The sequence below is a fragment of the Grammomys surdaster genome, unplaced genomic scaffold (genome assembly GCF_004785775.1).
Source record: "Grammomys surdaster isolate TR1022 unplaced genomic scaffold, NIH_TR_1.0 165, whole genome shotgun sequence".
NCBI classification, from domain to species: domain Eukaryota; kingdom Metazoa; phylum Chordata; class Mammalia; order Rodentia; family Muridae; genus Grammomys; species Grammomys surdaster.
The window spans coordinates 3065782-3078708 of NW_021604613.1; the positions used below are offsets into that span (position 1 = coordinate 3065782).

At 42.3% G+C, this 12927-nt stretch overlaps 1 protein-coding gene across 2 annotated transcripts in view; it reads right to left on the minus strand.

Annotated features, from left to right (window-relative positions):
- The window catches only part of Stat1 (signal transducer and activator of transcription 1), a 40592-nt gene that overhangs the window by 22496 nt on the left and 5169 nt on the right, over positions 1–12927 (minus strand). For both annotated transcript variants that reach the window (XM_028765555.1, XM_028765556.1), the window contains exons 5-9: positions 10772–10870; positions 6082–6171; positions 3057–3135; positions 1770–1861; positions 1295–1446 (exon numbers count right to left, since the gene is read on the minus strand). In XM_028765555.1, coding sequence (XP_028621388.1) covers positions 1295–1446; positions 1770–1861; positions 3057–3135; positions 6082–6171; positions 10772–10870 — 512 coding nt within the window. The remainder of the gene's footprint in view (positions 1–1294; positions 1447–1769; positions 1862–3056; positions 3136–6081; positions 6172–10771; positions 10871–12927) is intronic.

A 12927-nucleotide genomic window follows, 5' to 3' on the forward strand; every position in this document is an offset into this window, starting at 1 on the left:
AACCTCAGAGTTTTAAGCTGAAATAAACCCTTTCTTTCCCAAGTTGCCTTTGGTCATGGTGCTTCATCAGAGCAATAAATCCTAACTGAGATACTATACAAAGCAAGACAATCAGGGCAGGGCTCCAGGCGATCTGAGACTTCAGAGAATCTGGGATTTCAAAAGGAAAGGGCAGAGAGGACAGGCAGGGGACCAGCAGAGCAGATGCTTCAGGTGCTTCAGGCATATACACAAGAGGCGCCAGGAGCCACTGTGTGAAGGCAGTACAGTCACTACAAGACCTATTAGAGACACTGTGAGGGACTGGGGTTGGGGCAGCCTAGAAGAAACAGGCTAGCTACCTGGACTATAGAAACTTGCTAGCAAGAAACTTGTTTCTGTTCTGTCCTCCAGGCTGCTGCCTGTGACCCTTTTTGAATAAACAAGAAAGCAGAGAAAATGGAGCCCCAGTGGAAGACACAAGCATGCTTTTGCTCTCCAGTGCCAGTTGAGTGAATGAAGCCAGTTCAAGAAAGGGATTGATTTTCCGCAATGAGCAGCAGCAGCTCTTGCTGCTGTGTCTCACTTCTGTCTCCTCAGCACTGTCCAGCCAGTCAGCACGACACTCTGTGTCTCCACCACATGAACTGCTTGCTGGAAAGAATTCCTCCTCATTTTCCTAAAGTATCCCTTCACCTTCAGCAGTGCAAAACTCTTGAGGAGAATGCCCTTAAATTCAATTGTTTTTCAGTGTCCAAATCCCAGAAAAGTGTTTGCCATTCAGCCAGCATTCACAGATTAAACCAGTGAACAGATGACTGAATGGATGGGTGGACCGTAAGAAACTATTAATTCATTTAAACCTGGAAATTTTTTTTTTTTGGACACAGGTTTTCTCTGTGTAGCCTTGGCTGTCCTGCAACTCCCTCTGTAAACTCAGAGACCAGGATGGCCTGGAACTCACAGAGTTCTGCTTCCTGAGTGCTGGGATTAAAGGCATGTGCCACCACCACCTGGATAGATATTTTGCTTTTAGTAAATGTCAGGTCTCAAGTTAGTCAGTGAGCTCAGTAACTACTATTCATTTGGGTTTTTATATGGTCAAAATCAGGCAATCAAGCACATGTAGCTGAACATGGCAACAGCCACATGTATCACTGGACTTCCCAGATGCTCTCCGGCAAGAAGCTGAACATGTCAGGGTCTCCAATGCAGTGTTGACCAGGCCCGTTTGACCACCAGTCCAAAGGCACTCTCAATGAGCATTTGTGTTCCGCACATGAGCTGCCAATATTCTACTCCAGGAAAATCTTACCAGCTTTGCAGCTGATCCAGGCAGGCGTTGGGCGGTCCCCCAATGCAGGCACTCTGCTGTCTTCGCTTCCATTCCACAAGCTCATCATTAATCAGAGTGTTCTGAGTAAGCTCGATGGAATTCAGCAACTCTCGGATTTTGTGAATTATCTCCTAAAGGGAGAGGCAGAACAGGGGGGAATAAATTCATGTGTAACTCCTGAACTTCCAGAGACTTTTTTTTGTTGGTGGTGGTTGTTTTTTGTTTTTTTTTTTAACCAAAGCATGTGTCTCTTCACATTCTGCTGGAGTTCTAAGCAAAGTGTTTAGAGACCTACTTTTCCATGAGCTGGCTCTACAGGCAGCAGCGGTGCCTGCCAAGCCCAAGCTGGATTTCCAGGAGTCACATAGCTGTTCTCTGCTCTCCACCCTCCCACACTAAGTAAATCGTAATTAAAGTCCATTATGTATGCTCCATGACTGGAAGCAGTCCCTACCTTTCTCTTATTGTCAAGCATTAAAAACATCTTATGGAGCAGCAGCTGTTCCTGTTTTTGGTCGTTCTTCGCCACACTGTTGGCTTCACTTTCTGTGAGTGAAGGAACAGGGGATAAGTCCAAATGTGCAAAGAAGATAAATCCAACTAAAGCCAAGAATCACACAAACTTGGGTAAAACATGATAAAAATGCAAAGTCTGATTGTTAATTGTAAACAGGACAGAATCTAGAACCACTGGGAGACAGACTCCTGGAGTGCCTGGGAGGGATTACCTTGATTACAGTGACTAATATGGCAAAGCCCACCTTGCTGAGGGCATGACCAGTCCCTGGGCAGGGATCCTGGACTATACAAGGGAAAGAAGGATCTTAACCACAGTGCATGCATTTGTGTCTCTCTGCTTCCTGTTCGTGAGCAGCTGTTTCAAGCTGACTGACTACTCCACAGTAATGAGCTGTACCTGGAACTGTAGCTAAAACTCCCTTTAAGTATTTTCTCACAGCAATAGGGAAAGAAGCTAAGACAGAGTTCACCAATATACATCCTAAAAGCAGTTAAGTGCATCCACACTTAAACCAAGTGCCAGTTCTCAGGAGCACACATAAATTGGCAATAGTACCATCTACTATTTAAGTCACTGTCCGAGCTTCGATTAAATGAACACAAGAACGTGCAGAGCGTTACATGAGTGTGTACAGAACCGGTCTATGGCCTTGAGAGAGGAGACACCCCAGGAAGTAGTAGCTGAGGCTCTTTCTCCCCTATATCTCCAAGCTACACTAATAATCTCTCCCTGTTGACCAAGTGATTACTAGGGTCTAGTGTTCTTGCAGATGGCCTTCTGGGAGCATTTTAGTTGCAATTATCATTTTTTTTAAAAAAAGTAGCAACAATAAAACAGTGCTGCAGCCACATCACAGAAAACAGTGCACCTTCCGCAATGTTCATGGATGTTAAGTCATAGAAACTCCAATTGTGTACCATTCTGTCTTTCCAAACAAATAATTGGTTCTCCTCCCTTGAAGACATCTGCCAATGACTGGAAACAATTTTGATTGTCACTACGGGGGGCTGGAGGGTAGTGCTATGAGCCTCTGGCAAGGCAGCAGACAGCGCTGGAAAGGAAAATGTCTGGCCCAAACCATCAGCAGAACTGAACACTTGAAACATACTGGCCTAAGTCATCAAGAAGCCCAAAGCAGTCAAGCGATCTGAAAATATCTGATCTTTACAAATATAGACAGGGGGGAAAAACACAACCAATGGGTACTGTTGGGATTCTTACCTCTGTTCTGAGAGGTTTTACATTTAAAGTCATATTCATCTTGTAAGTCTTCTAGGGTCTTGATTTCATGCTCTATGCACTGCAAATAAAGATAAGTAAGTTTTCTAACATCCTTAAAGATGGGCCACTCTTATAGAACTCCAATCTTTTACACAAAATATTTCAATAATAAGAATGTAAAAACATTTTTTCAGAGGGTGGAACAAAACTGTGGCTTCCAGCTAAGAGCATGACGTGAGGGGACATTAGCCCAAGTGCATCCCTTACTGGCGGAACCATCAAGATGAGAACAGAAACAGAAGCCAGGAAAGGGTTTTAGCATGAGAAATTCATCTGTGGCTGAATGATATGTACAGTACAGAGTTAAGCTGGGGAGCCCAGAACCCACACCTCCCAGCATCCCTGCCTTATGGGACTACAGTCATTTTGGGGGTGGGGTTACTAAAGAAATGTATCCATTGTCTGTAGGTCTCAGGCCCTTGTGCTAATGAAGAGGAAGCTGAGCTCAGGTCTAATCGAGCTGCTGTAGAGTTTGGGTGAGAGTGACTGTGCACAGATGTCAGCTGGATCCTGTAACCTTGTCTGATGATCTAGATGGATCTAGAAAGTGGATCAATGAGACAGTATGGATGCCACTGGTGTGGGACACTGAGTCTGTCAGCATTCAGGAGATGAATGGGATATCCAGAGCTGTAAGAAGGACAGGCTAGTCCTACTAGCTTCAAACAAGCTTCCATGGTCAAGTTCCTTGAGTTCCAGACTGTGAATACAACTGTATTCCCAACACCGAATCAGGAATACTCATTTCTCAGAGGCGTGTATGCATTCATTCTGATGGAACAGAAGTGGAGACTTCGAAGGACACAGGAGGTGCAGACTGCCCTCCAACTCTCCTAGCACACGTGTGTGTTCTGTGCCTACCTTGAATCTACATTATCACCACATCCTAAGTACCATGGCAGGAAAACACCTCTTGGCACTGTGTTCAGATCCCATATAAGCAGGATATTATGAACAAAAAATCTGTTTTCTGTTTATTGGGGTGCTATCAATCCTCTACACTATGAGGTAATCTACAAGTGATATATTCACAATCTTCCCAAGGGCAGAAATAGTATACTTCATACACTGTTGATGTTCCTCTACATCATAAAGACCAAAACAGTCAGGAATGATTGGGAGAGTTAATCCTGGCCTATCCTATTTTGTGGATTTTGAAGACTAGTTGGTCATTTAAATCTGAACATTTGGACTTTTGTTTTAACTGACTGGGAAGAAGCTGACTCTAGGCAACTCTGAGTGAGTACCTCTTCTGAAAATGAATGTCTGCAGACTTGTTAGATTTGACAAGAAACAAACTATTATAAAGCTCCCTATGAAACATCTACTCCAAGAAATATTAACTATGTTGGGTTACTCTGAAATTGCAGCCCTTGGATGCTACCCGTTTCTCTCAGTACTAAGGACTCCTTTTCATTGCAATCTAGCAATTCCAGTACATCATTTACAATCATTCACCATTAAAACTGGTTTTCATTGTTATTAGTTAAGTACCCAAAAAGAATGTCTTCTTTGTTGTATCCCTATACTTCCCCAGAGTCCTATAAGTTAGCCTAAAGCAGAAATGAAATTGATTTCTAAGTGATATAGTAATTAATCCTGCTGAGCAAGTCTTATATTTTTAATACTAAAATAGATTTATAATTATAAAAATATCATTTATCAAAATTAGAAAATGTGAAAAATTATCACACTTACATCACCTGGTTCAGGGTCTAAATTTTTATTTCTCTGTAAAATTGTGTGTGTGTGTGTGTGTGTCCATGTGCACATGGGCCTATGCATTCATGTGGAGGCCAGAAAAGAGTGTTGGGCATCCCTCTCTGTCAGTCTCTGCCGTTTCCTTGAGACAGGTTCCCTCCTTGAGCTGGGAGCTAGGCTGGAAGCCAGCTAGCTTCAGTGACATCAGTAATACCATAGTACACCTGGGTTACTGATGTAACCAAATTACTGATGTAATTTGCTACACACAGCTTATTAAATAGATTCTGGCATCTGAACTCAGGTCTTCATGCTTATTTGACCCATGAGCTACCTCCCGTCCTTCCTGATCACATTCGAATGTCTTTCAATGATTTCAATAATCTCCATGTGAAGCACACAATAGAAAAACCAAGCTCATGGAAAACCTCGTTCCTTACAAGTAAGAAGGATGAGCAGCCACGAGAGACTGGGGAAGTCCTGGCGTGTTCACCAAGATTACTAGGGTCCTCTTAGCCAGACACGGCTCAGCTTCAAATTAGCCTCATTTGTTTGGGATCTAGTCACATTTCTACATATCTGCCCTCTGGATTTCCCTGGCTATTTCCACATTAAGGTCACTTATTCCTACTTCAGTGAAGCATTTCCCTAATGCTGCATAAGAAAGCTGCTGCAAGAATCTGGGGTTATGAAGGTGCTGCCCAAAGCCCCTGAGTCCAGGACATGTTCCTGTTACCCAGACACTACTGAACCTCTCAGCTTGGGTAGACACAAGGGGACCCCCCTCAGTTGTTTGCTGTCAACAACTGTATTGAGAATTTATTTTAAAGTTGTTGTAAACATCTTATTCTAATCAGAAATGTATTGAGATACATTCGCACGAAATGGCTTTTGTTCATCTTTCGAGTCTTAGGGTAAAACAGTGCTCTAGAAGGTGAGTCACGTTTATCCTGAAGCCACCTGTAACTCCAGGGATGCCCTGTGAGAAATGTGGATACACGGGGCTGATAAGGGCAGCATCTAGCTTGTTGGACAGTGAGGGCAAAGTCAACCTTGACTGCATGATCCCACAAAGAAGAAAAAGAAGTTTGGAGTTTAAAGGCCAAAGTAGGGGTTATAAGACATGCAGCCGACCAGTTTTCTTCTGGTTTAGAACTTTAGAATGGTCTTTCTTTTCAACTATTAGTTATTAGGTTTACACTCAGAGAAACTGAAGCTTCTTCCAAGGTTATAGAAAAACCACATGTATTCTGTCAATACTTACCATGACTTGGTCCTTCACATTTCTGACTTTATTGTCCAGCTCCTTCTGTTTATCTAACATCACAGTGTTCTGAATATTCCCCTCCTGGGCCTTTAATGGGAAATACACTGTTAGCAGCCATCATTTTCTCTGATATAGTTACTCACTTGATTACATTCCAGAGTCAATTCCATACCTTGTGGCCTGCCTTCTTCGAAGACATTGCAAATCTTACTACAGACTCCCCATATGTGTATCAAAAAAAAATCTTATTTCCCAAGGCCCTGGAAAATGCTGGCAAACTAATAATAAAGCCACAGGAGCATGGGCATCCTCCTGTTGAGGGCTGTACAAGTTTCCATGAATTCATGTATTTTAATGGCACCATTATTTAAGGCTTGTCAAACTCTGCGCACAGATTATGTACACAGCCCAGTAACTGTTACCTTAAGACCTTGTGATTAAAAGTGTCTTCCCTACATCTGCAGAACCTTCACCTGTCAGCTTGCTGGACATGCAGACTCAGGTCCTAACCGGGTACCATTTTAGCCTCACTCTAGTGACTCAGAGGCACACAAAAATTAAAAAGCACTGCCATCTAGGGCTATGCAACCCCTGTTCAACCACAAAATCTATAGTAAATACATAACTTAACTCTCCCGGTAATAATCAGACCTATCAGAAGATTCAGGAATCAATACCTTTGTTCACCTTGAGACAAAGACCAGTTGTACTTGCTCCAACAGTTACTCTACTGTGAAATAACACCATAGAGCTGACCCTTTGTCAATCTATGATCTATAAAACATTTGAAATTTAGTCTTTTGTTCTGAGACAGTCTCATGCATCCCAGAGAACCCTTGATCTTACTACGTACTGAAAATGGCCTTGAACTCCTGAGCCATGTATCTCCCCATCCTAAGTCTCAAGATTATAGGTACAAAACACCTACTAAGTCAAGCTGGAAGTTTATGCTTATATTTAATGTATTCATATAGTTGCCTTTGCTACATTTTGTGGGAGGTGTACAATTTCCCAGTGCTTTGTGGCACTATCTTTGGAACACAGATTTCTACAGATATCTGAGTTTATTTCTCAGTTGTCCTGTTGCTTCTCATCTGCCCACTCATAGGTTAGCCCTCTGAGCCATGCTGGTTATGGATGGCCTCTAGTGTGCTCAGTGCTAGTCCCACGCACTGCCGTAGTCTCCCAGGCATTCCTTCCTATCATACACACTTATTGTTCACATGGATTTCAGATTCAGTTTGTACAGCTTTAGAAAACAGACTACAATTTTTACTGGAATCATGTAAAAATTATTAACCGAGGTAAAGTTCATATTTGGTGTTCTTAATTCTTATGTGTTTTGTTTTGTTTGGATTTGGATTTTTAAAAATAATCTCATACAGACAAGGCTGACTTGGAACTCCTGACCTTCTTAAAGAATTAATTTCTAATTAAAAACTTAAAAAATTCTTGTGTTTTTAATTGTTTTTTTTTCCTGCATAACTGTACCACCAACATGGCACCAATCACAGTGGAAATAGCAGTTGCAATTACCATGTGTTTCTGACATACTTTAGTGAAATACTGTCTGTAGAACATGATGACATGAGTAAGATACTATATTTCAATAAATCAATGAGAAATCCACCAATTCTTATTTATGAGATGTTTTTGTCAAGAATGGGCGCAGGACTTTGCAGCATATTTGAAGAGAAGCAAAGGCTTTTTCTTCTCATATCCAGTACGGTAGTGGTTTATACCAATGGATTTCCCAGTCATAGCCTACCTATGTCCCCTGTAATAAACCCTACTTGGAGATGATGCAGAACTGTTGTAGTGTAGCACTCAATTCTGTTCCATGACATTTCACTTAGGATTTTCCTGCAGATGCTGTATACACATTCATAAGCAAATAAGCCAATCTGGTCTGTAACTATTTCCTGCTCTGTTTTTAATCAAGCTTCACAGAAAGTTTTCTTTCGCTTCAGCAGGAGTTTGAGACATCTGGCTGCTATCAATATCAGAAGTATGTGTCAAGGACAGGCACCCTCAGTCCCATATGTCACATTCAACACGTGATGAAAGGGGCTTCTTTGGCCACACAGAATGTGTGGCTCCAAACGGAAGCACCCACCTATCCAAGGAAACCAGGGGTATGGACAGTCATGTTACAAATGAGATACACTCCCTGACAGCTGCCTTACTGCTATGTGCTGCTTAATGGAGAAGCCTGGGGACTGAGATGGAGCCCTTCAACCCTCCTGCTTCAATCTAGTCATGGGACTCTGGTATTTCCTTCTGGCCTCCACTCCTCTGCCCTACCCCCATGTCCTGTAAGGAATTGCTTCTTTGGGACCACACAGGTACTCACTTAACACCTATATCATTAAGACGACTCTGCACTTTTTACAGTGATAGTAATTTTTAGATGAGGTGGGGTTTTTGTTGTTTTTTTTTAATTTTATTTTCCTTTTAACCACCCAGGAACACTGCAACCATAGAGGTATCAAAGGCAGTAAAGTATGTATAGTCTTCTAGAAAAATGTGTATAATGTAACTTTTTTTTTTCCTAAAAATGTTATTAGAGACAAGCAGATCCTGAGAAGTCATGGCCAGACAAGCTTAAGGAGAACTGCAGGTTTAATGAGAGAGCCTGTCTCAGAAAAATAAGGTGGAGGGTGATGGGGAAACCAGCAAAGATCTCCATGTCTTCATCTGGCCTTAACACGCAGGTGCATGCACACACGGGCACACATACATGGGACAGAAGAACAATAACAGGGTTTCTATGTCAATATATTTCTACAATTCTCTAAATAATGCTCTCAACAGACTCAGAGTTTGTGAGTTTAACTTGTTCCACCTGTTGGAGTTCCACACACAAGTGTCTTACTTGCATCCCACCAACTCCACGGTCCCCCAAACTGCATTACTTTCTAACACAAACCCAGCTTGTCATCCTATTTATACAAACGTAGGATGAAAACAACCTTAACCTCAGAGGCAAGGAAATAGCAAGGAGCTGTTAGATCAGAGCACTAAGGAACAGATGCCTGCTGTGCCTGCCACTTTATGGAGTCCCACTCTACCCCACCCCCAAGGAGGCTTCGGCAAAGCACTCAACCCTCCTCATCTAGGAGGCTCAACATTCACCTCTCCCCAGGTCATGGATTTTTCTAACAGGAGCTCAAAAGTGGGCAAACTTTCAAGTTCCAATGACTAGCCAGAAGGTGGGGCTGGTGTAACAGCAGAGATTGCTATGGTTGCCTGTTATGCCCACTCTAGGCTGAGAGGTCAAAAGGGAAGAGTACCACACCAATCTACAAAGGTGGCAGTCTGTCCTTCTGCCATGCTCTGCTCTCAGCTGGCCTTGCTAGTCACCTGAAACACAAGGAGGACCTTGCCTACTGTTAGGGCGAGGATCCTCCAGGAATAAAAACTTCCTCTGCAGGCTCTTTACATGCATGTTAGGTGCAAGACAGGCATTCTCCTCTGAAAGGAATCAAGACAGCCAGATTTTGCTCTAATGATTATGCGCAGCTTTGCTCTTTAGGGGAGGTACCAAATGAACCATTCCTTGAGTTTAGAACAAATGATATTTACATACTGAACACATCAAGGTGTCTTCATTGTTGTAGAGGAATAGTTAACTAAATGGCCAAGGAAGGTTCTCTGGGAATGTGACAAATGATCAGGAAGGCAAAGAGAAGGGCCTCTGCCTGCATTACATTTGTTCTCTCTCTTTTCCACTGTGTCTCAGTTCATTCTCAGTGTTATCTGCTGGTGAAATGTACAGTGCAGACTTTGCTGGGTCCTCTGCACTCCTCCCTCCACTGCTGGAATAGCTGGGTCAAAGGAACCCAGACCACAATAGTTTCACACACACCTGCCCAGCCTGTTGTTCTCATCACTACACAGCTCAAGAAAGAAATACAAATGTCACTGCAACTCAAAAACCTCGCTGCACCCAGATGCTGAGAAGACCTACAGGATGCCCAGCAAAACCGTGACACCAAACATATCAGACTACAACTCTGACTCATTTGCTGTTTGATGTCATAAACATTTAACAAGCGTCTTAATCCTGTTAAAAATGAAGCTTTTATTTTCCTGTTTGTTTTTTTCTCCTCCACACAAATCTGTTGTGCCCTGTGGTCACCCTGTTCCTGCCTTTCTCTGACTTCTCCTTCAGCAGACAGCATTACCATTGTGCATGTGACTTAAGTCACAGCTGTAGAGTCATCTTGGTTATTCAGTGTCCCAAAACAACCTGGATCTGTGTGCTTTCCCCATCTCCATGAACTCTGAGTATACCTTCCATGGCCACCCCTTTGCAAGGTTACCAGGATCTGATGTTTCACTTGCTTCCATTTCTGTGGGAAATGTTTCCTGACCCTGACTTAAAGAAGGAGGCCTTGCCCAGTCACCTCATAATGGTGTCTCCTTTGCTCTTAGCACTGCCTACAGGTGCCTCACTTATGTGCCGTTGTTCTCACTGGGAATGAACTCCGTTACACAAGGACCTTTCTTAAAGCTCAGTTCTAGAAAACTTCTGGTTCTGATTGTTTCTGCTTCCTGAAGTTATAAAATCAGAAGGTGTATTGATCTGTGCCTTGAGAGAGGCCTTGGTAATATCTTGGCAATATGGTTTATTGGAAATAAACAATGCATCTCTAACTGTTAGCATTCACTCAGAATAAAGTACCTGATTAAATCTTTGGGCATTTTCTAAAATCTTCCTCTCTTCCTTCAGACAGTTGTGGATGATCATGGACATCTGTACAGGATCTTCTTGGAAGTTATCCTAGATACAGGTGGTTAGGATAAAAATAAATTGCAGAATAACTGTGGGTCGTAATGGAACAGAATTCGAGGATCACAGAAATCTTGGCAACAGTGAAAGGCTCTCAAATATGCAGAACTGTGTGTAAGTTAAAAGTCAGACACATAAGGAATCCATGATGGACTCTGGCAGAGCTTTCTGGGCTACACCGTCAACTCCACCGCAGACTTGGTGCACAGCCATGGATACTGTGCACACACCTGCTTCCATACAGCACAGCGCCACAAGGTCTAAAATAGTACTGCATCTGATTAACTGCAGGGGTTGAGTCTACATACAAAGAGTCCTGCCCTTATAATAACATGATGGCTTACTTATGGGAAACAGAGCTTTTGATATGTTCCTACTGTCATTCCAAACCTGTATCTGCACTGACTGGTATTGGCTCAGGACTCCCCTAAACCGAGTTCTCAGCACAAAGATTTATTTGCCTCAGAGGGACAAAGGACAGGAAATAAGAGACAAAGACAGGAGAAAAAAGATGAGAGAGAAGGGGAAGGGAACAAGAGAGAGGGAAGGGGTGTTTGTCCTGGAGGAGACAAAGGACTGCCTCTGGATAGAGAGGAGACAGATGTGGCCCATGGGAAAATGGCACTTTATAAAGGTAAAAAGGGGAAACCTGTAGAAGAGTCATTCTGAAGGTCATTGCCCCCAATTGGTTCTTGATCAATCAATAAAGATGCCAGTGGCTAATGGTTGGGAGAAAAGAAAGAGGTGGGACTTCCAGGTTCCTGCAGGATAGGAGGGAGGAGGAAAAGAATTAAGATATTTGAGGGAGAGACAGAAGAGCTGCAGAGGAGGTCTTCCAAAATATAGGTGGAAAGGGGACCTGGCCCATGGAAGGGCATCCCGAAAGCTTCTTGGGCAGCAAGACCAATGGGCTTCACAGAAGGTAACTGTGCAACTAAGCTGAGGAAAGACTTAGAGGTGCTGATCTAGGAGTAAAGATAACTGAGCAACTAAGCTGGGGCAGACGTAGAGGTGTCCAGCAAGGAGTAGCAGGTTTAAATGAGCTAATGTGTGTGTCTTTCATCCACAGATCTGAGATAGCTCCTGGGCAGATACTTCACAGCAGTGTAGCCAAAACTCCCGCCACAGAAACCCTGTGCTAGGATGAGGTGTTTAATTTTAGTTGGGCATGTTAACTAGGGCAGCTGAAGGGGTTTTGATTGCTGGACTCCAATACTTTGATAACTGGACTTTGGTAGTCAGCCTCAGAAGGAAGAAGTGCCAAATAAGGAAACATCCCTGGGGGCTAGCTTTAGGAAGGTAATGTATGGGTTTTTAGCTAGGCAGATGGAATTCAGGAGAAGGGCAAGGCTTGCCATAGTCACATGCTCAAATGGGCAAGTGTCTTCTTCAATATCAAATTAAGAGAGCTTTGAATTTATCATATTAGACAAAGATTCCATTAACTAGCATATAAATTTGATTTCATCTTTAATAAACAGTAGAATTACAAGTATATCAAAGACTTGCTTTAAAATAATTTTTAAATTTATTATCAACAAATACCTGACTTGTGTAACTATTTTATATATTATATTTATATTCCTGAAGTTGTAGAAAAACTTCTTGGATAAAAAGAGGTCTGTAAAAATCTTGGTTTAATGAAACTTTTTCTTTTCCTTGAGAAAGCTTACATTTTGTCTACAAAATTTTAAATAAGGTATTTGTTGTGATTATTTGGTTGTTTCTTGTTTTGTTGTTTGTTTGTTTGTTTGTTTTTGAGACAGGTTCTCTCTGTGTAGTTCTGACTGTCCTGGAACTAACAGAGATCCACCTGCTTCTGCCTCATGAGAACTAGGATTAAACTCATGTGCCACCATGCCCTGAGACATAAAGTATTTTTATAAACACAAAATACTTCTTTTATAAATTAGGACCAATTTATAAAATTACTTTAACTTACAAAATTTGAGTAATTTTATTTGAAAAGAAAATCTTTTCATATGTGGATCATGAGGACTGGGGATAGCATTTCATATGTGGACCATGAGGACTAGGGATAGCATTTC